This window comes from Rousettus aegyptiacus, unplaced genomic scaffold (assembly GCF_014176215.1).
Source record: "Rousettus aegyptiacus isolate mRouAeg1 unplaced genomic scaffold, mRouAeg1.p scaffold_m13_p_3, whole genome shotgun sequence".
NCBI lineage: Eukaryota > Metazoa > Chordata > Mammalia > Chiroptera > Pteropodidae > Rousettus > Rousettus aegyptiacus.
Window position 1 is genome coordinate 170,823,504 of NW_023416306.1, and position 27,031 is coordinate 170,850,534.

The 27,031-nt window shown below is 44.7% G+C and overlaps 1 protein-coding gene across 1 annotated transcript; it reads left to right on the plus strand.

Moving 5' to 3' along the window:
• Positions 1–26,022, plus strand: YY1 (YY1 transcription factor). Its single transcript, XM_016119525.2, has 5 exons — positions 1–922; positions 14,593–14,755; positions 22,189–22,249; positions 23,956–24,114; positions 24,858–26,022. The coding sequence occupies exons 1-5, from the start codon at positions 253–255 to the stop codon at positions 25,038–25,040; spliced, it is 1,236 nt and encodes a 411-aa protein (XP_015975011.1). The 5' UTR covers positions 1–252; the 3' UTR covers positions 25,041–26,022.
• The last annotated feature ends 1,009 nt before the right edge of the window (positions 26,023–27,031 follow it).

The window sequence follows — 27,031 nt, forward strand, 5'->3', positions numbered from 1 at the left end:
CGCGGCGAGGCGGGGCGCCGGGGCGAGCAGCGGTCGAGCGAGCGCGGGGCGCACCGAGGCGAGGAGGCGGGGAAGCCCGCCGCCGCCGCCGCCGCGCCCGCCCCTTCCCCCCGCCGCCCGCCCCCTCTCCCCCCGCCCGCCCGCCGCCTTCCTCCCTCTGCCTTCCTTCCCCACGGCCGGCCGCCTCCTCGCCCGCCCGCCCGCAGCCCCGGAGCCGAGGCCGCCGCGGCCGTGGCGGCGGAGCCCTCAGCCATGGCCTCGGGCGACACTCTCTATATCGCCACGGACGGCTCGGAGATGCCGGCCGAGATCGTGGAGCTGCACGAGATCGAGGTGGAGACCATCCCGGTGGAGACCATCGAGACCACGGTGGTGGGCGAGGAGGAGGACGACGACGAGGACGACGAGGACGGCGGCGGCGGCGACCACGGCGGCGGGGGCGGCCACGGGCACGCGGGCCACCACCACCACCACCACCACCACCACCACCCGCCCATGATCGCGCTGCAGCCGCTCGTCACCGACGACCCGACCCAGGTGCACCACCACCAGGAGGTGATCCTGGTGCAGACGCGCGAGGAGGTGGTGGGCGGCGACGACTCGGACGGGCTGCGCGCCGAGGACGGCTTCGAGGACCAGATCCTCATCCCGGTGCCCGCGCCGGCCGGCGGCGAGGACGACTACATCGAGCAGACGCTGGTCACCGTGGCGGCGGCCGGCAAGAGCGGCGGCGGCGGCTCGTCGTCGTCGGGCGGCGGCCGCGTCAAGAAGGGCGGCGGCAAGAAGAGCGGCAAGAAGGGCTACCTCGGCGGCGGGGCCGGGGCGGCGGGCGGCGCGGACGCGGGCAACAAGAAGTGGGAGCAGAAGCAGGTGCAGATCAAGACCCTGGAGGGCGAGTTCTCGGTCACCATGTGGTCCTCAGGTGAGCTCCGGCGCGCGCCGGCCCCCGGGATGTTTTTGTTTTGAAGGGAAGCCATGTTTTATGTGTGTGATGGGCGCCGCCATCTTCTTCGCAGGGCAAGTATGGCGGCCCCAAAAGATGGCGGGCAGGCCGCGGCGGGGGCGGCGGGCGGCGGCGGCGGCGGCGGGCCGAAGATGGCGGCGGAGGCGCGGCGCCGCCCGCTAGGCCGCAATGGCGTAGTTCGCCCGGGCGGGGCGGCCTCGCGGCGCGGGCGGGGCGTGCGGGGCGGGGCGCGCTCGGGCCAACGGACGGCCCGTCGGCTCGTTGTCCGCGGCCCCCGCCCGGCCGGCTCCCCGCGAGGCGCAGAGGCGCGGGGCGCGGAGAGGGCGTTGGTGGGGCGCACGGCCCTCGCGCCCGAACCCGGCCGAGCCTCCCGCCGTCGCCTTTCCTCCGCCTTCCTCTAGGGGGCGTCGCTGACCCCTCACGCCGCCCCCGCCCCCTTCCCCGGACCCTCAACTGCTCCCGGGAGGCGCCTGCCGAGGGGGCGGGGGCGCCGCGGCCCTCTGCTCCCACGCACCGCGCAGGCCGGGGCCCGCCCGCGGCCGCGCTCGCCTCGGCGGGGCGGGACTTGGGCGGCACGTAGGGCTGGCGTGTGCGGGCTCGGCGTCGGCGGCCTGTCACCGCGCTGCGGCTAGGGCTTCGCCTGCGCTCCCCCGCCGCACGCGGGGGGAGGATCCGCGAGTTTTCGAAGATGATTATTAGCCGTTTACGTTTTCGGAAGTTCTTTTAAGCCTTTCAAATAGGTTGATTAGCTACACCAACTTAATAAAATCGAGTGCGTTAAGTCTGCATGCTTTATTATTTGGTAGAAAGCTATCCTATTTTCCCCGTGAAAAGATTTTAGAAGGCGTTCCCTCCCCCCGTCCCCTTTCATTATTTTAACGCTCCTTTGAACGAAGGTCGGAAAAAGTATCTAGGGCATGTGTAAACCTTTAGTCCTGTATAACTCTTGAAAGGCTGGTTTTTTGTGGGTAGCCTACTAGTTACTGACATGCTACCAAAATTGCTGGAGTGGTTAAGTAGATTGAGAATTATCCTGACATAGTTTACCTAGTACCTGTGATGGTTAAGCCTAATACTAAGTTATAAACGTAACTTGTAGTACCTTTTATTCATAATTACATTTCATAAATTCTTAGCATTGGACGGAGTCACGAAATGTGGTGACCTTTGTGTTTTAAAGGGTCGTTAGAGTTCAGAGGAACGAATGAAATAGAAGGTGAAAAGGTCGGACTTTTGAAGTTGAGATAACTGAAGCAGGATGGATCTGTGATTCCGAGGACGGAGCAAAGGGGTCGGAGCTGCTGCCAGAATCTAATAGCAAGTGCCAACAGACGCCGTTGTGCATTTCAGAGTGCCTTGAACTGTTAGTAGTTCAAGTTTAGCCGCGTCTGTGTGTTTAAATGAAATTCGTCTATTTTAGGACTTCAGAAGGTATCTTGTGTGTTTTGGTAGCTCAGGATAATTGCCCACTGATTGTGTTGGGATGAATAGCCATATTTTTCCATTAATAGGAATGGAATGGGGCGGGAGGGGGGTATTATGTTTGCTGAATTCAGAAAAGCATTTGAAATTAGGTATTTATGTAACAAGACATTAATCACATGAACTTAATTTATTTTTTCTTCATGGTACGGTTATATTGGTTTTATAGTAATGTGCATTTTGGTCTTTCCAAAGTACTAACCCACTTTTCCACACTGAAAGTTTGGTAAGGAGGGTTTTTTTGGTGAAATGATACACACCAAGTCAGACAGTCAAGGGGGAAGGTCTGAGGGGCTTGACTAATGGGAATGAATTTACAATTAAGTCAGCACTTAAAATTCATTACTTCCCCTGCACAAGTGGTTGATTACCTGGTTACACCATTTGGGCTTATTTTAATGTTCTTTTTTTTTTTCCTTTTTTTTTTTTTTTTTAATAGAGTTGGTTGTCTGGCTTGTTGCAGAGTACTCTGTTTAAAAGTGGTTATAAATATTTGATGAGCATAACATAATATGGCCTGTTTCCTGAAACATGTTTTGTGGTAAACTATTCCTCTTCCTTCTCTGTGTGGTTTGGAATTATTACCAAAGAGAAGCTAAATAGTTTGTGATTAACTATACGTGTCCCAAGTTCAAATTCTAAATACACTGTGGTTTCATCTTCGGAACAGATATAAGGAGATAATTGATAACAGGCGAGGAAATCAAAGCACGTTAATTGTTACGCTGAATTTTTATGTGTGTATGTGTTGACTGGTAGGCAGTGTGCTCACTGCTTTCACATGCTCGATCTCATCTGATCCTGGCATGGGAGTTTTAACTACACCGTAGTCTCACTAAAACAGTCCTTAGCTCTCAGTGAGCTGTGAGGTGGCATTTTTACCTAAGCCCAGGCTTTGTTAACCTGAAGTCCTTATAAAAATAATTGTACATATAAGGGTCATGATTTCAGGGCCTTAGTTACTTATTAGTATCTCTTGGTTTAAAAAAAAAAAATGAGTGGAAGCTTAGTATGTCAAAACCAAATATTTGGATTTTATGGACTTCTTCTGCTGTCTTCCTTCAATTCCCCATGGACAGGGTGACGGTGATCTGTATGGTTGGTGTCTTTGAATGCTGCAAGGGAATCTAGTAGGTGTACAGTAAGGTAGTTTTAGATCTGAAAAAGTCTAAAATCCTTAGAGGTCTGCTTTTTTCTTTTTTAAAATATTAGTATAATTTCACGTGCATAACTTAACATGGTTTCTGCTATATTCACCGAGTTGTGCAACTCCCACCACTGTCTAGTTCCGGAACGTTTTCATCACCCTAGAGAGAGACCTGGGACCCGTTAGCAGTCACTCCCCGTTTCCCTCTCCTCCAGCCTCTGGCAACCCCGAATCTATGTTGTTCCTCAGGATTTGCCTATTCTGGACATTTCATTTAAATGGAATAATACAATACATGGCCTTTTTGTGTCTGGCTTAGTTCCTCTTCAAGGTTCATACATGTACTTCATTCTTTTTTATGGCTGAATAATATTCCATTGTATAGATAATATAGCAGCACCTTATTTTTCAGATAAAGAGAATTAAGGCCTAGTTAAGGCTGAACATGTTTCAATATTTAATCACAGTTTACTTATGTTTTGAATATTAATCCACTGCTTCAAGGCCCATATTTTTTCATGGCATATCATTAATATTTTAATATTGTCAGAATTAGGGTGCAGTATTATATGTTTTCCCCTAGATAATCATCATTACTGTATAGGAACGACATCTGTTTTACAGATCTTATAAATTAAACCACTTAATCATTGAGTTGAGTAGGGAAACTAATGAAAAAAGCTGAGTATTTACTTTAAAACATTTAGTTTTGAGAAAAACCTAAGGAGGCTTTAAAATCTTGAGGTTTTGGGTGTTTAGAAATTGTGGTCTTCACTCAAGGCTCTTGATATTTTAATTATCTTCTGTTAGACCAAATATAGAAATGCTTTGTGTTGGATATTTTAATAATTTTTTAAGTTGAAAAGTAATTTTTTCTCAGTATTTATTTAGAGAGTTCAGGTTATGCCCAAAATTACTGATCCTGACCATTTGCTATCTCTTGTGAATTTCCATCTCCTTTTTTACTGTGCTTTTTATCACTAAGTAGGGATGCCACAAACATAAACTCAGGGAGCCAAGCCATAGAAGCCCTCCACAGTAATCCCAGCAACCCGGTGACCCCCACCTGCAGCCTGTGGCCTAGATCCTGATTCCCCACCTGGTAGCTCTGGAGACCTGGCTTACTGATAAACCTCTGCTGTCAGACGCTCCACTCCAGGTGATTGACCTTTTTCTTTTCCCTCCCACCACCAAGAGCCGACTCTCTCTAGTGGGAAAAGAAAAATCCATATCAGGAAAAGGTCAGGGCTCCTGACCTACCTACTAGCATTTTAGGCTTTTGGAAGAGAATAAATAAAATAATTTTTCAAAGTATGCCAGATTCCTGGGTGGATATTTACAAAAGGCCTTTCTATTTGTTTTGTATTTGAAGTCTGCTGAGAAAGGTCAGTTCGTTTTAAGGCTGGGAAATTTAGGGCCCATAACAGGTTATCAGCAAAAACAATGATTAGAATAACTTCTTAGGGTCTGCATTCTTTTAACTCTTGGTCTGCTCTTCCCTGTAACAATTTTATTAACCCTTGCTCTTACTACTTCTTTTCGAAAGAGTACATGAAAGTGAAAACCTTAAAATTTTTTAAATCTGGGTGTTTAATAGTGAGTTGTGTTGTATTATTGGATAAACTCTCAAACTTTGTATTTTAAAATTTGACATCTTAAACATTACTGAGATGTTGAAAAAAAGCATAAATTTCATTATTGTTAACAAAATATTAGGACTATATGGGGAGGTCTTAGAAGTTAGTTGACTCTGTTGTATAAAAGTTCACACCTTCCTTGGTGGAGTTTAATTGCAGTACAGGAAAGGAACCATTTCCTAGTCCTAAGTACCTTGTGTTAAGTTAAGAAGGCCCATTCTATTTAACTTTGTGATTAATTATCAATAACAGCAAGCCCAGTGGTTTCTGGGAATCAAATCAGTAACAGCATCACATTTCCTCTTTAGAGGACACTGACCAAAGTATCTGACCTTGGCATATCTTAACTTCTGACTTTGAGATCTTTGTAAAATGACTTGTTGGAGTAGTGAGATCCCTAAAAGCCTTTTCAGTTCCTTTATAGCAAAAATGTCCTACTCTTTTTCTGAATTCTTACATGACAATAGGAAACAATATACTCAACTTTGTAAAAGCAAAGCAATTTACTTTTAATGTGACCAGGTAAAAGCAAAACAATATAATTTTAACATAACCAGGGGGAATGTTGGGAGCCCTCTTGAGTAAAATTCTTAACCATCCAATTACTTTTTCACACAGTGGTTTCAGATATGATTAAATGTTAAAACAGTGTTAAAGTCGTTGCACTGGACTCTTTTTTCTTGTATAGATTATTCCCCTCAAATGGACTAAGAAGTGTGCTGGAAGCTGTTCTTTTGACGTGTGGACCTTTTCTTTTGGAGGGTCACAGACTTCAAGTAGAGTTTCTAGTATCTCACAGCATCACACTCTTGAAAATACCCGAAGTGTGTCTTTTTGCATTTTCAATTCATCCCTCTTTACTTTTCCCTATATGTCTTCTGGCTTTCTTCTAAGCACTCAGAAAATTTGAGGGAGAGGTTGCTGCCACTACTCCAAACTGACCATTGTTTTTTAATTTCTTCATTTGTTGATAACTTAACAATTTATAGTGAACTATATGAAATAAGTTTTTTTTCGATTTCTGACAAGGACTAAATACAGACCTCTGGATTTCACACATGTATTCCTTTCCGAATATTGTACCACTTTAAAGGCAAATGACTTCACTGCCTGCGTTAAAAACCCTCAAATACAACAGTGTGAATATACTTAATGCCACTGAACTGTAGATTTAAAAATGGTTTAAATGATAAACTTTTGCATGTTTTAACACCACACAGCCTACAGACATCATAGCCAGGAAAAGCCAAACTCCTTGTCAGAACCTGCAAGGCCACTCAAGGTTTGGCCCCTGCTTTCCTTTCCGATGTCCTTTCTTCTTCTTCTGCTCCCATTATGCTCCCACCCCCTGGCTTGCTTTCAGTCCTTGAACTTGCTTCTTAGTTCTTGGTCTTACCTCTGCTTCCAGGGCTCTGACTCCAGGTGTTCACCTTCTCTGTTGCTGCCTTGTCTTTCGAGTCTCAGCTCCGAGAGGCCGATGTTCGTTCAGATTAGTATGCCCACGTGTGCGCATGTGCTCACACATTACCACTGTCTCATAACTCGTATTTTCTTTGTAGCACTGTTTGAAAATGTTTCTTGATTTTATTTTATTTTTTTTAACTTGTGCTTATCTTTTTTCTCTAGAGTGTAAGTCCTGGGATGTAACCCTGCAGCCTCAGGCTGACACCTAAGGCTCATAGAAGGTTCTCAGCAAGTAGCTGGCCGCCTGCATGTGTGGAAGTTGTGCCCCAAGGCAGGGGTGTAGCTGCAGGCCATGATATCATAGATCCCCAATCCCTGGGAAGTGTTAAGGACAGGAGAGAGTGGAAGTGTGTTTTCTTTTTAGAAGAGGCATGGACTTAAGTGTCAGTACTAGATTCAAATCCTGTATCTGTGACTTAACTGCCCTTCTTTAGGTGTGTTACTTGGCATTTCTGAGGCTTGACTACTTCAACCAAAAAACATGGGGTTAATATCTTTAAAGTTTTTGTTTGAATTGAGGAATGTGACAGTTGCTGGCATGAAACAGGTATGCAGTAAACGATAGTATCCTTTCTTAAGGCCTATTAAAAAGTGGGCAGAAGTGGAAACAACCTATATCTGATAATTTTTTGTGTGTGTGCCTGTTGCTTAGCAACAAATATCAAACATTAGCTCTCCCCTGTTTCATTGGAGGTATGGGTGATAGCAGTGGTGACAAGGTATTGTCATTTTTGCCAGAAATCACCCAAATGGTCAGCTAAGGTTAATGGCCTTAAGGTGGAAGATGTGGAGAAACAAAACTGCCAACTGTAAATAAATAAGTGAGTAAGTAAATAGTAAATAGGCAAAAATAGAAAATCAGGATCATGGGGGAAAAGGAAGCATTAGGGTCAACGCCAGTGACCCTCCCGGCAATCAAGGTAAAAAAGGAAACTATACTACAGCTAACTGATTCTAAGGTGGGAAAAACTTACAAAAGGAACATTAAGTTTTTCTTAGGACTGAATTCTAAAACTCCTTTATATCTGCAGGGGACCACTGAGTGGTAGTAACGCACAGATTCCAACCAGTATCGTGTCCGATATTCCGTGGTGTCTTAGGGCCACCAAAGACTTAAAGCATAACCTAACTGAAGGTGATTCATAATTTTCTATGTTTTTTACATGGTTACTATAGCTTAATAAAATGTTCAACGTTCTCAAAAACCCGTGCAGCATAGGACCTGCTGCTCTCCTTGAGCCCAGGAGGGAGGGGAGAGTAGAATACAGGGGTTTCGCACACCTCCACTTCACAGACACGATGGTTGGCATTTAACCTGTTGTCTTGTCTTAGCCTCCTAAGGTAGGTGGCATTCTCAGTTCAGTAAGTGAGGGAACCAAGCAAAGCTCAGGGACAGGAACGAAAGGTCTCTTGGAAGAGAGAGCTCTAGATCGTGGCTCGGAGAGCAGATGGGACTTGGATGGGGCATGGGAGGCAGGCAAGTAGGGAAAGTGTATTTATCACTTACCTTTTATCGGACATTGGATCGCTAAGCAAAACCAGTTTGGTTGGAGCACGGAGGGCAGGTGAGACACCACTTTTTAAACTTCTCCTCTGGACCTGTAGGGCGTTTCTAGCCTTTCCATCTAGTTTCTTAATTATGTCTTTTTGACTGAAAATTGTTTTGAGTCTCTTTGCTCTGCCTCTCAAATTAGTCTGGGAGTGATTATAGCTTTAGTAACATAAGAACGGAATAGCCGAGAGGGATAGGAAAGGGACTTATATACCTTTTCTACCTTTTGAATAGTTTCATATGCAAAAAATAGAATGTTTTAAAAATGAGAATGAATTGATCGTCCTGTCGAAATAATTCAAAGTATATGTCCCATTTATTCATGGCATTGGCTAGATTTCCACCCCCCCGCCCTTCCATCTTAGGCCATTTGACTTTGGTTCGGTTTTTGTGGGTCATTTGTTCGGCCAGAGGTTAGTGAGCACTGGAATTACCTTATCCACAGTTTTGACCAGGCGCTCTCAATAGAACTTCCCCCACCACCCGGCCCTCGAATCAGCTTTTTCCAGATAGGAATTGTGAAATTTTGTTTTAATCTGCTTTGCACACTTATGTTCTGGTAATCACAATATAAATATAAGTTACATTGGTTAAAGAAACCCACTGCAGTGAAACTGGCCCTGTGGATTAACCTTGCCCCCTTGAAACGATGAAGAAACATTTAACAGTCCACTGTCTGAGAACACTCCAGAGAGGAGCATGTATCCGGCGGACCCTTGAACAACGTGGAGGTTAGGGTTGCCCACCTTCGTGCAGTTGAAAATTGCATATGACTTTTGACTCCCCCAAAACGTAGTTGTTCCTTGATAATCTGGGGGGACTGGCTCCAGGACCCCTGTGGATACCCAGATCCGCGGATGCTCAAGTCCACTGTGTAAAATGGCATAGATCAGTGCATGCAGTCGGCCCTCCACAGACTCCTAACTTCTGATCAAAAACAGTAGCAGGTATTTATTGAAAAAAATCTGCGTGTAGGTGGACCCACACAGTTCAAACCCATGTTGGTCAAGGGTCAACTGAATGCCACAATTTTTATAGCAGATTTGGGTACTTTGCTTCCTGAACGTGCTTTACCTACACGTGTGTTGCTGCGACCCCACTGCCAGTCGGGAGGACTCAGTAGTGTGCGTAGCGTTCGCCATTCAGAGTAGGTCTTCAGCGCCTTTGCCTCAATCCAGCAAAGCCCTTCCCGTGATGATTACGAAGTGAAAGGACCATAGTGCCAGCACAGACACGTGTAACAGTAAAGCGTTTTTAATAAAGGTGTAAAAAAATGAATCGGTACTTCTCACTAATGTGTATTTTTGAACGAAAGGGGAAACTTATGTGTATGTGGTTTATAAATTAATGAAAATGTTAGTTTCTCTTTTAGAGCATCATAAATTTCTATTACATTTGGCAAAAACTTCTGAAATGTTTCTTTTGCAAAAATCAAATAAAATGGCTGAATAATAACAAACATTGACATTATTTGATCTATTGCTTTAATATGTGTCCAGTTCTTGGTGAAAATGAGACAAACATTGTCTTTGATTTCTTTTGGCAGTAGAACCTAGCATCTTCTGTCATTTCACTGGCAGTCTTCAAAATGTGATTTTTTTTTTTCTATCTAAATAGATTATTTTCTTGCATTTTGTTATGGAGTAGTTAATGACCCTGTTTGGAATTTCTGTGCACTGGTCTTAAAGGAGTTCTGCAAATTAGGTAATAACACCATTAAGTAATAAGTAAGAAACATATGATAATGTGAAGTTTAAATGCAATTATTTAGAACTTAGACCAACAAAAGGTATTTTTAGGCAAGAACATTGTATCACCAACATTGTTTAGAAGTGCAGGTGTTTAGTGATCAAAATCAGGGTGATTTTTAGTATGTTTTTAAAATCACATACAGACCGTGCACTTATTGGGTGGACTCGGGACAGATCGCTTTCTCTGTGAGCCACTTTCACTTGGTGCGTCATCAGCTAAAAGTCTCATTAGACAAAGCCAGTTTTTTCCCTGCATCTGGACATACATCTCTTCAGTCTCCTTCTCATGGTCTTCCTCGTTTTCTCAATATTGGAATTACCCACATTTTGATTCTGAGCCCTTTCCTTTTCGTATTTTTTTCAATAGGTATATATTTTGGTGGCTTTAAATGCAGTCTGTATGCCAGCAATTCCCATATACTTCTCTCCGACCTAGGTTTTGTTTTATCCCGCACACCGGCATATCCAAGTACTTCCTCGAAGTGTGTCCACTAGATGTCACACAGGTATCTCAAAGTGGAATTCCAGACCCTCTCCTGCATGTTCTCTCCTCGCCCATTGTTCTCTGTCTCAACTGATGACAGGGCCATCCTCCAAGAAATGGAAACAATTCTGCCCCCCGCCCTTCTGATTCATTACCCAGCTGTGCTCATTCCTCCAAAACGAAACGCGCATCTAACCCGTTCCAAATCCCCACTGACAACTGTCCTTATCAGTGGTGAATCCCGTCATTTAGTAATCTCACTGTCAGGAATTGTTCCTTGTTTCAAATAGAAAACTTTCCATTATAGTTCCATTTTCCCTAAGTGAAATTCCATCATATAGTTCAAAGGTCAGCATATCTTTTCTGTGGAAGGGCTAGATAGCAATTTAGGTGTTGTAGGTCCTGCAGTTTTTGTTGCAGCTAATCAACTCCATGTGTCACTGTAGCTGCAAAGCGGCCACAGACGACAGGCAAACAATTGGGCAGGGCCCTGTTCCACAACTTTATTTGTAAAAATAGATGGCGCGTGCACACACCATCATTCATGGCATTATTTATGATATGTAGCCAAAAGGTGGAACAACTCAAGTGTCCATCAGTAGATGAATGTGGTATATACCCATATAGGAATATTATTGAGCCATGAAAAGGAATGAAATTTTGACATGCGCTGCAATGCAGCTTGACCTTGGAATCATGTTCAGTGGAATAAGTCAGGCACAGAAGGACAAATACTGTGTAATTCCACTCTCAAAAGGTACCCAGAGTAGACAGATTCGTAGAAACAAAGAGTAGAGGTTATCAGAGCTGGGGGTGGGAAGGAAGGGTTATTGTTTAATGGGCACCAAGTTTCTGCTGGGGATGATGAAGTTTTGGCTATAGATAGTGGTGATAGCTACACAGTGTTGTACTTAATGCCACTGAATTGCACATTTACAGAGTGTTAAAGTGATAAATACCGTGATAATGTCTGTTTTACCAAAATTAAGAAAATAAAAGGAACAATAGAAAGGGGCGAGGATTGGCAGGCTGGGTTTGACCCACTGGCTGTACTTGCAGAGAGTGAAATATTGTCAGCTTCTACTTTAGGCTTATTTCATGCATGTTTTGTATTCTAACTCTTAATCATCTGAGTTACCATCCCCAAGGTGCTTGATCTTGAATATTGAAACTAATAACTGAATCTTAAGTATTTATTCATTTCACTTGTTTGTGTCACCCCAAAAGGCATAAACTTAAACCCTTCTCAAGTATGATGGCGTTAGGAGGTGGGCCTCTGGGGGTGATTAGGTTGTGAGGGTGGAGCCCTCATGGATGGGATTAGTGTTCTTATTAGAAGGAACAGAAAAATCATGTAGTGTGATGAGAAATGATGTGTATGTGAGGATACAGCAAGAAAGCATCTGTCTACAAACCAGGAAGAGGACCTTCATCAGAAATGAATTGGCTGGCACCTTGATTCCAGAACTGAAGGCAGAGACTTCTCTTTGTTCCTGGTGCCTAGAACAGTGCCAGGCACATAGGAGGCCCTCCTTAGTCACGTGTTGCATGAGTACAGTGAATGATGTGGCCTGTGATTCCTTAATGCTGGGAGGTCCGCCTTCCTTCTGCCCCATCCTGCTTGAAACATACTCTCCTCAGTAGCTTGTTCAGAGCAGCAGTGTTTCTCAGTCTTGCTATCATTCGTATATTAGAAATGCAAAATGTCAGTGAAGGAAAATAGCTTCCCTGCCCACCAAGTACTTCTGTGCTACCCGAGAGTTGATGTGTAATAGCAGTCATGCCTAATTGAAGAGATTGGAGGTAAAGAAATTATCACAGCCCTCCAAAAAGAAACGGAGTTAAAGAATCCGGTTACAGTGCAGTTTCAGCTTTGTAACTCATGATCAGTAACCACATTTCCTGCCCTTTCTCATTAATGCACCCAGCTGTTTTTTTCCTAGGCCCCTTCATGCCTTGATGGATATTCTTCATCTGTAAATGGCTAACCTGGGATATATTATCTAGTTCTTCATAGTTTGAAATAAGAGGCTGCCGAGCTTGACGGTTCAGCATACAGGTCTCAGAGTTGGACTTCATGAGTTTACATTTGCTACGTAATAACCGATTAACCCTGAGCAAGTTACTTAACCTCTCTGTGCCTCAGCTTTCTCCGCCATAATGAAGCTGCTCGATTGTTCACTTTGTGGAGTGATGTGTGCAGTGATTCAAAGAGCCTACATGTAAACATTCAGTAAGATGTCAAGTGCTGCTATTCTGTGATTTCCTTGTAATGACTTATAATATTTCCTAAAATGAAGAATGGTGGGAGAGGCATTTAAAGTTTGAAACTCGTGTTCTGTACTTCTCACTGCTGAGTGATTGAACGTGAATCAAATGAACCCACACTCCACCTTCTCTTGTCCTCGGCCTCTGATTCGTAAAGCGTGTGCTAAACAGCTGTGTGTAGGCTTTTGCTAGTGACATTAACTGCAGGACTTGGTGTGGTTTGGGTTTTTGTCCGTTTTAATACTAGTGGAAGGCGATGGCATGGTAAGAGTCGAACAAGCCAGTTTTTACTTCTGAACGTTCTCGAGTTCCAGTTCTTTGTGATACCATTTGATGGAGAAGTGGAAAGTGTCAGTGAGCATTGACATTTTCTGCTTTAGGCACCAAAATAGTAGAAAGCTGGATTGGTCTTGGGGCTCTCCACTCCAGGTTCAAGAGGCAAGGCCAACAAAAATTGAAAATGGCATTATTTCTTTAGAGTCCAGAGCTCGTCAGTATTACTATCAAAAATACTTTAGGGAGTTCAAAGAAAAGGTAAGAATCTGAGGCTAGAATGATGGAATCAACAAGTCCTTTAGAGAGTTTGAGTGGTGCTGGAGGGTTAGTCACTGAATTAGCGGGAATACAGCCAAGGGAAGGGTGCACACTTACTGAACGTGTGCCGCCGGGCATTTGTGGATTGGGCTGTGAGGAAAACAGGCCGGTTGGGATGTGAGGGCACACACAAAGAGGAAGTAGAAGGTAAGACTAGGTGTGTTAAAACGGAGCCAGATGGCAGAGGACCTACCTGGATGCCAGGTGAAGTAATGTATACCTGTTGAAGGCTGCGCGGCACAGGTGAAAGTATATCAGCTGTATTCTCTGTATCTGTTTATCTTTTAGCATCACTAGAGCAGAGGACGCAGGTTTGAAGATCAGTTAAAAAATTCCCGTTGTCATTTGGGTTTGAGATGATAAAACGTAGTTGATGGCAGTGGAACAAAGGGAGAGAAGACATTTTAAAAATGATCGATAGGATTCGGTGTCTGGGATATGTGAGATTAATTATGGGGATCAGTACTCCTTTTTTTAACTTGTTGAATTTGAGATGATAGGAAGACGTAGTTGGAGATGTCCTACGTTCTTAGAACCGTATTTTGAGGGCCAGCCACATGCTGACTTTGAACAAGGCTCTGGGGTACATGGGGATCAAGGCTGATTAGCATCCATGTCCTCATGAAGCTTACAGTCTTGTGGGAGAGGCCAACAAGTCGCACAGCTGAAATTACAGACGGTGGCCGCCAAGAATGGCGTGAGTGGAGGCTGTGAGGTGAGGGCGGCGGACCACAGTGAACTAAAAGGCCAGCGCAGCCGGAGCCAAGACTGCGGGACAAGGAGGCGGGAGAGGCACGCAGGAGGCTGCCTAAGAGGTGAAGGCTATAAAATCTGATTTGAGTCAGCGCTGCAGAGTTGTTGGTTGACAGGAAACGTGTGTGGTAGACAAAAAGCAGAACTCTGAGCAATGGTAGGAGAGGCAAGGAGGCTGAAAGTAAGCCGGTAGAGAAGCGGCCCAGAACCAGGAGAGTTAAGTGCCGAGGATGGTGATGCTTCGCTGTTCTGTTGGCCAGGAAGGAACCCTCATGGGAAAGTCCGTTTGGATCTGGCACTCAAGATTTTGGTGACTTCCAAGCAGAAACAGGATTTTAAGAAAGAGAGGAGAAAGGCTGGGTGCTTAAGAAATTGAGGTAGTGACTATAAATCACCCATTTAAGAAGCTGCTAATGAAAACACTTTTATAGATCTTTAAAATGTATTTGCCTACATAGATATTTTTACTTAGCTAAGAAAATCTCATGTGTTTCAGATGAAAAAAAAGATATTGACCATGAGACGGTGGTTGAAGAACAGATCATTGGAGAGAACTCACCCCCCGATTATTCAGAGTACATGACAGGAAAGAAACTTCCTCCTGGAGGGATACCTGGCATTGACCTCTCAGATCCGAAACAACTGGCAGAATTTGCTAGGTAAGTTACAAGGACTTTCTTGTAATCACAGGAAGTACTTGAGTGTTGCCACCCATGTTTGGTGCCCAAGTTATAATGATGGTTTGTGTTCTTGCTCTAGGGCGACTTTGGAAAACAAAAGCAGTTTGTTTTCTTTTTCGTAATAACTAGGCTGTTAATGTGAGTGGCACCATTTAGATCCTTACAGACCATCAAATGAAGTAAATACTCTCTTAATTCCATAAATGGCATTACTTGTGGATAAGTAAAATTGCATGTAGCTTGCTGGGCGTTGGCGCTCCTGGCTGCCTGCTGGCCTGCTCGTGTAGTTTCCGGTCGAGTGCATTGTCCTGGACCGAGCTGCAGGAGACCTAGGTCTGTACCAGCTCTGTACCACTGACCGCTGGAGCGGATTTCATCGTTCAGATTTTAGCGAGTCATCAGTTACACTCCAGTGTTTTGTTAATTTCAGCTGATACGACAGGAAGAAAGCAAATATTAATGGCCAGGACCCCAAGGTGAGCAGTCAGGAGGATCAGAACCCACTGGCTGTTTGTTTTGCCTGAATCGGACTGGCTTCCTACAGAAGCCTCTGGCCCTTTTTAAAAACATGTTTTCCCTTCAGTGGGGACAAGAGAAACCCCACAAAGATGTAATGAAATGAAATGAAATGAAATGAATGAATAAATTCTGGAGCCAGAGGGTCTTCTTCTTTCCCACCTGAGGTTGAGGGGGGCCCGGAACCACCCACACAATTTATTTAGGTGAGGGCAGGAAGCTTTGCGTCTTGCACTGGCTGAGAACAGAATGGGCCGCCTTTTTTTCTGTCTCTTGAGAGCAGAGCAGAGTAGGAGACAGCGGGAGACCCCGAGTGGCCTGGTTTCTTTAATAAAAGGGTGTGAGCCCTGTTCTCCTGTCCAGTGACATTGCATTTATAGAGGACGTGCATAGTCATTTAATTCTCATTTATCATGGCTTAACAAAAAAAGTTGACGCTCAGTCCTTCCTTTAATGACATTGTGTTACAGCTTTTATTGCCAGTAATGTTTTAAAAACAGGTGTGTGCATCAAATATTAACTGCCCCAAAATACAGATACAGGTGGAATCTGTGGGGTCCGTAGTTATCAGTGGGATTAGAGTTTTGGGGCCGATTGAGCCAGATACCATGCCAGAGTCATTGTCACATGTTCTTAAAGTTACAGTACTCAGAATTTAGCTAGGACATAGTTGGCTGTATCCCAGGGATAGTGATGTGGAATACAGGAATCAAGGAGAGCTTTGTGGAGGGTGCCATTTGGTTGGGGCTTGAAGGGCATGGAGTTTTGATAGACAGGTGGAGTTTCCGTGGTGGGGCCTGCGTGCTGGAATGGCGGGAGCGCAGTATGCACATTCAGTATACATACCCAGCGTACATTCAGGAAGCAAGCAGCAGTCAGATTTGCCTGGGAATTGGGGTGCTGTAAAAGAATGAATGTGATGGAAATGACAGGAGGCAGTGGAAAAGGTTGATTAGAAGCTTTGCTCCTTAGGAGAAGGGAAATTGGAAGAGGGTACTGGTTTGGGCTTCAAGGTTGGCAGTGTTTGGCTTAAGATGCAGATCCATTCTGGGCTTGAGGTGGTTTGGGGAAGTAAGTTAGACTGCAGTCATCTGAGGAGGGAAAGCGCTCCGTAAGTCAGCTTTGTGTGGGGAAGGTTTTGGAGGGAAGAGGCCACCACATAAGATCCTGGAAAAGCCCTGTATTCAGAGGGTGATTGGGGCCAGTGATGGAGCAGAAGGATCATTCGGGAAAGTACGTAGCATCCCAAAAGCCAGCTGAGGGAGGGATGCAATTCTAAGTTATATATCATGAAGCTATTTCACTGGAGGAGCAGAGGGTTTTGTAGAGAGGGTGCCTGTGGGTGGTGAGCAGTAGACAGAATTAGGTGTTTGTGACCCTTGGCATTCACCCTCGTACTGGAAAATGGGGTGGCTGATCTGAAAGCTCATTTCCAGTTCTCCTAACAGAAAGTGCATGGTGTTCTAGCCCGAAAGTCAGGAGCACGGGTCAGTGTTGTGGAATAGAAGCCTCTGCTGTTTCCCAAGTGGCCTCGTCTCTGTACCAGGGCTGCCTGAGACTTTTCTGGTGGGGGAAAGGGGCCCACAGAGACTGGAGTCCCAAGTGCCAGATATTTCACAGGTACTATTTGCAAAATTTCAGAACACTAAGTATAAAGAACCTAAAAACTTGTAGAGAGAAAAGCTAGGTCACTTATACAAGAATGGTCGTTGGAGCTGAATGAGAGACTTCAGCAGCAGTCAGTAATCAGAAGACAGTGGAGTGGTGTGTTTTGAGATTTCTGAGGAGAAATTATTATAAACAGAATTCTTGATCCAGTGAAGCGATCTATCACATACAGGGCAAAATAATGATAGTTTTAGACATGTAGGACTTGTTTTGTGTTGCACGCATCCTTTCTGAGGAGGCTACTTGAGGATATGTTCCAGTAAAATGAGGGCGAATATCAACAGAAAGACTGCCTGAAGAATACAGTGAAAAGAAACCAAAAAGACAGCTGTGCAGGAGGCTGGAAAACATGTTCTGTTCAGAATGGGAAGTCGGTGGTTTGTCAGAATTTCTTCAAGAAAAGTTGATTGCAAAAGCAAAGAGAATCAGAAACTCCCAGAAAGTGGGGGGGTGGGGGGGACAGGACTTAGGAAGGCCATGGCCTAAAAACGGGGCATACTTTTATAACAGTATTTAAAGAGAAAGAGCTCATTGACCTGACTCTGGGAAAATCCTCTCCTGGGTACTGAACCTGCTAGATTGGACTTCTAGAGCAAGAAATGTGATCCTGATATAGTTTTATTAACTAATGTCACCCTAATACATTTAATTTAAAAAAAAACAAAAAAACAAAAAAACATGTGATCCTGGCACACAGTTAAATTCTCCAGTAAGTAGTATTTACAGAATTACCTGAATACAGTGTGTTTATTTCTTTTATAATCAACCTGCCAAAGATTTCATTTTGTATGCAGCATAGAATGAAATCTTGCTCATCTTGACAGTGTTTACAAAGCGAAGGGATAGGGGCTGGGCTTTGTGAGGTGGACGGGAGTTGGGCTCATTCTCCTCCACATTTTCCATAGTATCTTGAAAAAATCAGGTGAAACTAAGCAAATCTCTGATTGGACGATGGTGGTGAGGAAGATTTGAGCCCAGGATGCCCTATTTTGTTATGTCTCCAACTTTTGGAATGTGTGTGATAACAACTGAGTAGGGTTCCCAGAGGCCCCAGAATTGGTTACTGGGACTCTGAAAGCTGAAGGCACCAAGTTTCAAATTTGGGGGCCAGATCCCATCTTCTTCACTTACAAAAATCCACAGAACTTGCTTCACCTCCACTCCAGGACTCAGCTGCTTTTCACTCTCCCCGTGTCCTGGGTGATGGGCTTCTGAACTGGCCTTGAAAATGACCACAGAATGTTTTGGGCTCCTGCTATGCTGACCCTAGACCAGGGGTCCCCAATCCCTGAGCCAGGACCGGTACCGGTCCATGACCCATTAGGAACTGAGACACACAGCAGGAGGGAGTGGCTGGCAAGCGAGCGAAGCTTTGTCTGTATCTGCAGCTGCTCCCCAGGGCTGGCATCGCCACCACAGCTCCACCTCAGATCCCAGGCGTTAGATGCTCATAGGAGCACCGGCCCCTGGTGCCGCAAAGGTTGGGGACCACTGGCCTAGACTGCTCCGTACATCAGTGATACGTGTGTGTACAACTGCGAAGTAATGAGTTTTCATTTGAAAGTCGTGGTTTTTGAGAGGTAGGACTATGGGTTCTTTCCTGAAATGTCTTTTTAGTGAATACTTTAAAAAGTGGACAGTGGGCGGGACCCGGCCAATTCTGTTTCCTGGTGAAATTGACAAGCTTTGTGCATTTTTCATTAACTAAGGTTAACCTTCTGGAAGCTGTTGGTCCAGAAAGATGAGAATAAAGAGAGCTTACTTTGGTCAGCCCCAAGGTGGTTATTTGGTTGTTCACCACCCCCCTGAGACTTTAACCAGAGGGTTAACATGAAGATGAAATGTGCTCGCGGACCCGAGGGCACTTCAGAACTCTGCGTCACATGAGTGCGCGCTGTTATTTAAGAGCCAGTGCGTTTAACAGGCTGCCTCCGCTGTCCAAGGCAGCAGGGCTGCCCTTGCGTGGTAGCTGTGTTACACAGGAACTTCCGTCCTGTCAGCGTGGGTCACAATCGATGGTTCCAGCCTGAAGTCAGCTAAGCTTGTTTTGCAGGGAAAGGCTTATTTTCATACAAGAATCACTGCATCAGAAATGCTTCATCTCGGCTTCTGGGACATTTGCAGATTAAGTTGGCTGGAACCTTTGCTTTACACAATGCCCCGCTGAAAATTGTGCCAGGAAATTTCCTGCAGTTTCTGGCCCCGGATTCCGATCTTACGGTGTTGTTCCTTTTACAGGTGCAGAGGGAGATAGCGCAAAACCAGCAGTCGTGTCATAGGGAGCATATTCTCCATTTTTAATTGAACAAGATACTTTTCTTATTGGGTTCGTGGCTCTTCCGTACAATTCCTAGCACGTGGAGGAGGCCTTTCTGCTTTACCTGTGCCGTTCTTTCTTCAGTCTCGCATTCTTAGTTGAAAAGGGTGGTTCGGAGCACCAGAACCTTTTGCGTTGTTACGTACAAGTGGCTTTTTTTTTTTTTTTTTTTTTTTTAAGAATCGATTCATTTTCAGCGAGGCCCATTTAACACATAGCTGGTGGTGATAACAGCTGTCGTTCCCCAAGACCTATTGTGCTTCATCTCTTTTAATCCTCACAGCGCTAACGCAGGTAGCCTTGCACCTTTTTACAGAGTAAGAAACTGAGGCTGAGAAGTTAAGTGATTTGCTCAAGGTCTGCAGCTAGTGGCAGTCAGCATCAAATCACACATCCCATCCCGTCTCATTCATAATGCCTGTGCTGTGTCATTGTCGTCTCGGGTTTACCGGTCCTCGTAAAGCAGCACAGTCGACGCAACGCGGGTCTCGGTTCCGTCTGACTAGTTTGGACCGGTCAAGAAGATACACTAAATAGTAGTATATGATTTTAGTCTTTCTTAAAATTTTTTTTCTTAGGATTTAGATATATGTACATGCATATATATTTTATACTCTGTAAGTTATGTATCAGTTGGTTGCATGAAGATTTTAGTCTTTATTCACAAACAAAAATCTTTCAAGTATACTTCTTTGGGAAACGATCTTCTCCCAGTATTTGCATTAGAATAACATGTAAAAAGTACCAACAGTGAAGGGTGATTTGCCCGACAAGTGGCTGCAATTAAATACCATCCACTTCCTCTTTGTGTCCAAGGGTGTTGGTCCAAATGCATTTTAAACTCTAATTCTGAAATTAATTATGTTGCTAAGTGCTTGCACACATTTTGAAAATGACGTTTAAGAAAAAATGCCACTTAATTAACATTTTTTAAAAATCAAGAGTTGGGTAAATGTTACATGGGACTACTCATTGTGTATGTTTGAACTTTTCGATGATTAAAAACACACACACATTTTTTAAAAAATTAAGTTCCTACAAATAAATCTAAGAAAATGTATGGGATATGGGAACCCAGCTGAGCCATAGCTGCCCTACTGGCACAGGCACCGCACTGCCATCGACTCCATACTCACACCCCAGGACAGGTGAAACAGGAAAAAATTGTCTGTATGCACATTTGTCAACGCTGTGGGCATGCTTTAGGAGTCGGCCGGTTGAGAGAGCAGTAGAGCCCCCCTCGCGCGGGTGAGTACCATCCCCCGGGCCAAGGCACACGGTCCTGCGCCAGCTCACAGTCCCGGCAGCGTGGCAGGGGGCTCATCAGAGGGTAAACATTCTTGATGGGGAGACTGACTCTCGGTTCTTAACATGCGCTTTTATTAACATTTGACTGGAGGAGAACCTTTTTGTGTGACTCGCTGTAGTTTTTCAAACTGCTACAACCCCCAGGTGGCGCAGTGACACCAGATTTTCGTCCTACCTGGTTTTGTGCACTCAGACCCAAACTCCAGGATTTAGTGGCATCTGAGATAACACAGGCCAGTTCAGAGCCCCGCGCGCAGCAGGCACTTAGAAACTGTTTACTAACTGATGTGAGCCTCCAAGCGCAGGGTTGTCGTGGGGGAAGGGTGCCAGACTGAAAATGTCGTCACAGACTTTAAAATAGGAAATCTGCGCAGTCTTGAGCAGACTCCTTAGAGATGAGTTACAGCTGCCAGAGGGGGTGTTTCACCTGTGCTCCTCCCAGGGCGGGGACCTTTAGGTGAGTCGTGAGTTCCGGGTTTGAGACTGTCCGAAGGAAGCGCACCCTGTGATTCTTTCCCAGAGCAGGGGTGGAAAAGGGTAGTCTTAGGGCCTTTGCTAATAACTTGAAGATGACAGTGGAAATCTTTTGTAGTAAAAGGTGGTGGTAAATTAGCTCTTTTAAGGAATCGTTGGCGTAGTCGGTTAAGTATGCCTCCTGACATAGGAGCAGAGTCAGGGACAGTGCACATCTGTTTCAGAAGTTTAAATCTGTTTTCCAGGAACTCTTAATTTCTCGCCCCTCCACCACACACAGTCTGGAGAGAAAGTTGTGACAAGGGACCAAATGTGGGTTCAGTGGAGAATAGCAGGGAGGTGAGTCGCCCAGGCAGCAAGCGCTCTGGGTAGGAATCCCACACAGGACTCTGGCTGCCCACGTGATCTGGACCCCAGAGCAGGCCCAGAACGCTCAGTCCTCTAAAAGAAACGTTCTGATTTTTTGAAAAACGAATAATATGCTGGGGGGTAAAAACAGTATGGAGAATGTGGGGTGTTCCCACCTGTCCAGATTCTGTTTAAAAGGACTATTCTGTACCCTTTAAGAAAAAAAATCTGAAAGTCATTTCTGTCAGTATGAAACTGCTCCCCCCCTTTTTAAAGCGGTTGTATTGGGAAGTACATTTTTAAGACCCTCCCATATCCATTGCTTCCTTTTTATAAGGCACCTTTATGATCACAGCAACTGCTTTTGGACACTTTGCTTTTCTCCCACCAGGAGAGTCCTGTGTGGTTTTCTGGGCTGTTGATCTTCTGTATTTTTTTAAGAGTTTGGAGGAAAGAGCAGATGTTTGAATCACACAGACCACAGTGCCGTCCTAAGCTGCACCCCCAGCTTATTAACTGTGCCACCATAAGCAGCATCTCAACCTTTCTGAGCATCAGCATTCCTATCTGGAAAGTGGGAGGAGTATGTCGCAGTCATAGGGACTTGGAGAATGTGAGTTGTCTCGTGCCTTCCCCTTCATGGAAGCATATTGTAATCTTAGTTTTTATACCTGTAAGGAAAACATTTTAGGGACTATATGATTTATGCCAGTTGAGTCTACCCACTCCTACAAATCTCTCTCTCTCTCTTTTTTTTTTCCTTTTTTTTTCTTTTGGTAAGAATGAAGCCAAGAAAAATTAAAGAAGATGATGCTCCAAGAACAATAGCTTGCCCTCATAAAGTAAGTAATGCTAGGGGGAAAGTGTTCATTAGACTGTGAATGAAGTTTAGACAGACTATAAGAAATTTGCACTTTTATTTCTCTCTTCATATCTGAGATTCAGTGAGGAACTACAATCTTTGTTTTCTAAATTCAATAGACCACATTTTGTGGTGTGAGTTGTGTTCAGTAAAGGTCACTTAAATTTAAATACTATTAAATGGGGTTACTGTAGGACACCAATGTTTATATTATTCCTACTTATTGGATATACTATATTAGGACTTTATTTCTTCTTTTTGGATCATTAATGAGTCAATCTTAAGACACTGGGTTATGTCCCACTCATGGACCTTTATGGGACCGTAGGCTCATTATGGAAATTTGGAGATTATTTTGGATGTTACTAAAGTAAGCCTAATATGACTTCATCATTTCCTTCGCAATTTTCTTAATTTACCCTGTTAATTGTGTGTTACTAGAGAGGTACGTAATTGTTTTCAAATGTGATTAGTCTTTAAAATAAAACATAGCCTAAAAAGTACTTTGAGGTATTGGTTGGGTCTATTTCAGACTTAGTTGGATCTAAAACTAGCGGGAATATAAAGTATCCCTCAGGTGCAGAAAAACAATAGGGGAGGATTTTTGAATGGAACACAGAATTTTTTTAAATGAACGATTGGAGAAGGATGCATTTAGTTTCAGAGCATGGCCTCTACTGGACTGTGCATTCACAAGTTCTTTGTCTTATTTTCATGCTCTTAATGTGGAGATTTAAATGTGGAAATGTAAAATATTTGTTGGGGCCAAAAAAATAAGCATTTGAAAACAGTTATGCCTAAAGTGCCTGCCATCTCTAGCTTCTCTGTGTGCTTCTTTTCCAACTACATTTTTTTTTTAATTCCATTTTCTAAATGGAAACTCAGCCGAGGGGTCAAGGTGAAAAAACTGTGGCTTTTCCCGCCCTTCTGCTCGTGCAGCCGTTCAGTGGTTGACGTGTGCTGTCCTTCTGTCGTGCTGTCTGATCATGTGCCCCATTCACTCCATTACTGGGCAGCGACTGCAGAAGAAACGGGGAAGGACATGCTTCTCTCGAGCGCCACACACCCACTGCCTCCCCACCCTGCTCTCGTATCAGTTTGCCTGCTTCTTTTCCTAGTGTCTCACAAAATAAATTTCTTCTGTAGTTGCCATTCCTTGGAGACCCTCTTGCTTCTTTCTCTGTCAAGAAGGGGAAAGAGGCAAAGAGAGAAGAGGGGACAGTAGGCGATGGAGAATGACAGCCCATTCTTGCGCACAGAATATGGGGCCCACCGAAGGTAGTGGTGGACTGCCGTCATTTTAACTCCATGTATTTCTCAGTGCTTCTGTTGCTTCATTTGGGGGACGGAGTTGGGCGAGGCAGCTGTGGTGTAGCTGGAAGCCGGGCCGTTGGGTTCTACCCCCAGCCCGGCGCTGGTAGTGTGACCTTGGGCAAGTCTACTTCAAGACATCTCTAAGCCTCAGTTTCCTCATCTGTAAAACAAGGGTTTACATTAAACCATAAGGCCTTTTTCAGCTGTCTGTTTTTTGTCTTAAGTAATTTGCTATTTCTGCTGTAATACTAAGTAAAATTAAAATGGGGATGGGGGTTTTTCTGTTCTCATGTGTCAGTGAAGGCTGTTGAGTGGTAACTCCTTTGTCACGGTCTGCAGTGTGAACCACTAAGCTTCTCTCTCTGTTCGAAGGGCTGCACAAAGATGTTCAGGGACAACTCCGCCATGAGAAAGCATCTGCACACCCACGGCCCCCGAGTCCACGTCTGTGCAGAATGCGGCAAAGCTTTTGTTGAGAGCTCAAAACTAAAACGACACCAACTGGTTCATACTGGAGAGAAGCCCTTTCAGGTAGAGCCAGTCCCTTGTCCCCCCACACTACCTGCAAGTGAAGGCAGGCAGCGACGACGCTGGAGAGTCACGGCCAGAGAGGCAGGGTCCTAGCACTTGCAGTGAGAGCCGGCAGTGGTGTCCAGACGAGCTGTTCGGACCCACGTCTGGTCGCTGAGACACGGGGCCTCGGTGTAGCGAGGGCCTCACAGAGCGCACTTGGCCTTGCTCCGGAGCAGCCCAAAGCTAACTCCTAGGGCGCTCACTGGGATTGCAGTGATTTAGTTTTCTTAGTTAGCACTACATTGAATTACTATCGGCAGGGAACTCCTAAAATTCTTCATATGAGGGTGAGTGTAGTTGATATTTTGTCTTGGGAACCCACGAACAAGTGAGCTAGTAAATCTGGTGGGGTTTTTTGATACTTGGCACTAGAAACCTTCCAATTCATTGGCACTTTATTATTTGAAATAGACAAGTACCGGGAGCGTAACATGATACTTAGGGAGATTCTTGCTCTTCTGCTAAGTGCTACTCTCACGTTGTATGCAAATGGCCCCGGAGGGCTCACCGTGGGTTTTAGGGGGTATTCTGCAGAGTTAGAGCTCCCCGCCCACTAATGCCAGACGAAGCTAGGAACCGTCCTCGGGGCGGGCAGGAAAAGCACCAGGCGGAGAAGTAGGCCGCCCGCCACCGCCGCGGCCAGCCCCTCGCCCGCCGCCAGTCAGTCGCTGAGTGGCTTCTCTCTGGTCTTTCCTCGACAGTGCACGTTCGAAGGCTGCGGGAAGCGCTTTTCACTGGACTTCAATTTGCGCACACATGTGCGAATCCATACCGGAGACAGGCCCTATGTGTGCCCCTTCGACGGTTGTAACAAGAAGTTCGCTCAGTCGACTAACCTGAAATCTCACATCTTAACACATGCGAAGGCCAAAAACAACCAGTGAGAAGACGAGCGAGGAGAGCCTCCTCGGCCCCGGGGAGCACCTTCCAGGAGTGCGCTCGGGAATGACACGCCTCCCTTTGTATATTGTTTCTAGGAAAGAATTTTAAAAATGAATCCTACACACCTAAGGGACATGTTTTGATAAAGTAGTAAAAATTTAAAAAAACTTTAATAAGATGACATTGCTAAGATACGCTCTATCTTGCTCTGTAATCTCGTTTCAAAAACACGGTGTTTTTGTAAAGTGTGGTCCCAACAGGAGGACAATTCATGAACTTCGCATCAAAAGACAATTCTTTATACAACAGTGCTAAAAATGGGACTTCTTTTCACATTCTTATAAATATGAAGCTCACCTGTTGCTTACAATTTTTTTAATTTTGTATTTTCCAAGTGTGCATATTGTACACTTTTTGGGGATATGCTTAGTAATGCTATGTGTGATTTCTCTGGAGGTTGATAACTTTGCTTGCAGTAGATTTTCTTTAAAAGAATGGGCAGTTACATGCATACTTCAAAAGTATTTTCCTGTAAAAAAAAGTTATATAGGTTTTGTTTGCTATCTTAATTTTGGTTGTATTCTTTGATGTTAACACATTTTGTATAATTGTATCGTATAGCTGTATTGAATCATGTAGTATCAAATATTAGATGTGATTTAATAGTGTTAATCAATTTAAACCCATTTTAGTCACATTTTTTTTCCGAAAAATACTGCCAGATGCTGATGTTCAGTGTAATTTCTTTGCCTGTTCAGTTACAGAAAGTGGTGCTCAGTTGTAGAATGTATTGTACCTTTTAACACCTGATGTGTACATCCCGTGTAACAGAAAGGGCAACAATAAAATAGCAATCCTACAGAAAGAGTATGGCAGAAAAAGATCTGTAAGCACAGTCTTATTTCCTTTTGTTGTCCAGAATAATTATAATTCTTGAGCCTCCCAGAAATTGGAAGCTAAATAAAGCAACTCAAGTTTCCTTTATTTTGCACTCAGTTACAGTGACTTGTGGTTAAAGCGATGCATGGGTATTTTAATACTTCCTGCGTGTACTAAGTTTTGAAAGAGAGTAGGTAGCAGGCATCCCGAGTTAAGGAACTACCTCAGAGCACCCCCGCTGGGCCCCTTGGCGATTGGAGTTTGATTTTAGCTCCCCCAGCAAATGTGTGACTGAAGCACTTGTGCCCTGGCCTGTGTGTGTCCTCAAGGTAAGGCGTCAACCTGCGTGGGGCGAGCAGAGGGAAGACCAGGCGGTCCCACTGCTCAGGCTGCCCTTGGCGGCCCCAGCGGGTCCCCGGTTGGTCTCCCAGGAAACACCGTTTGGGTTGAGAGCCTTGGTTCCTGTCTCGTGGAATCTGCGAAGCCCGCACGTGTGGCGGTTGAGTGCCGGTGGCTCGATTTCATGCTTCCGAACGGATGCCGAGTGCAGGTTGGCAAGGCAATGATTGGATTATCAAGAAAGCTGTACTCAATGAGTACCTCTCATGTGACCTCTTAAATGTACGATTATAATTTTTGAATTTTACTTCGAGTCAAATATCAGGCTCATGAGATATTTTATAAATTGCCATGATACAGCGAAATCCCATTGATTCGAACTGCAAACATACTGTGTGACTTTATGTTGTGTGCTTGACTCTGCAAGGTAATTGACAAAACTTGCGAATATCAGAGATTTATTTATAAGATGTCCAGGACACCATCAGGTCGAAGAGGTAGCCCTGTCTCTTTACAGCTTCTCCATCGGTCCTGTACAGGAGGGTTGGTGGCCCAGTAACTGACCCTGTGGCTCTTGGGAATTTTGAAGTGCCTTCTGAATCATAAATGAAAATTTTAACTTGAGACACTTTTTTTATTTGTTCAGAATCTGTTTTCCATTGAGTAGTTTGATGGAACTGAGTTAATCAGAAGAGCCCAGCTGTCCCCTGGATAATAAGCCAGGCTTTGCTGTATCTGGCAGTCAGGAGAGAGGTAAGCCGTGGTGGCAGTCCCC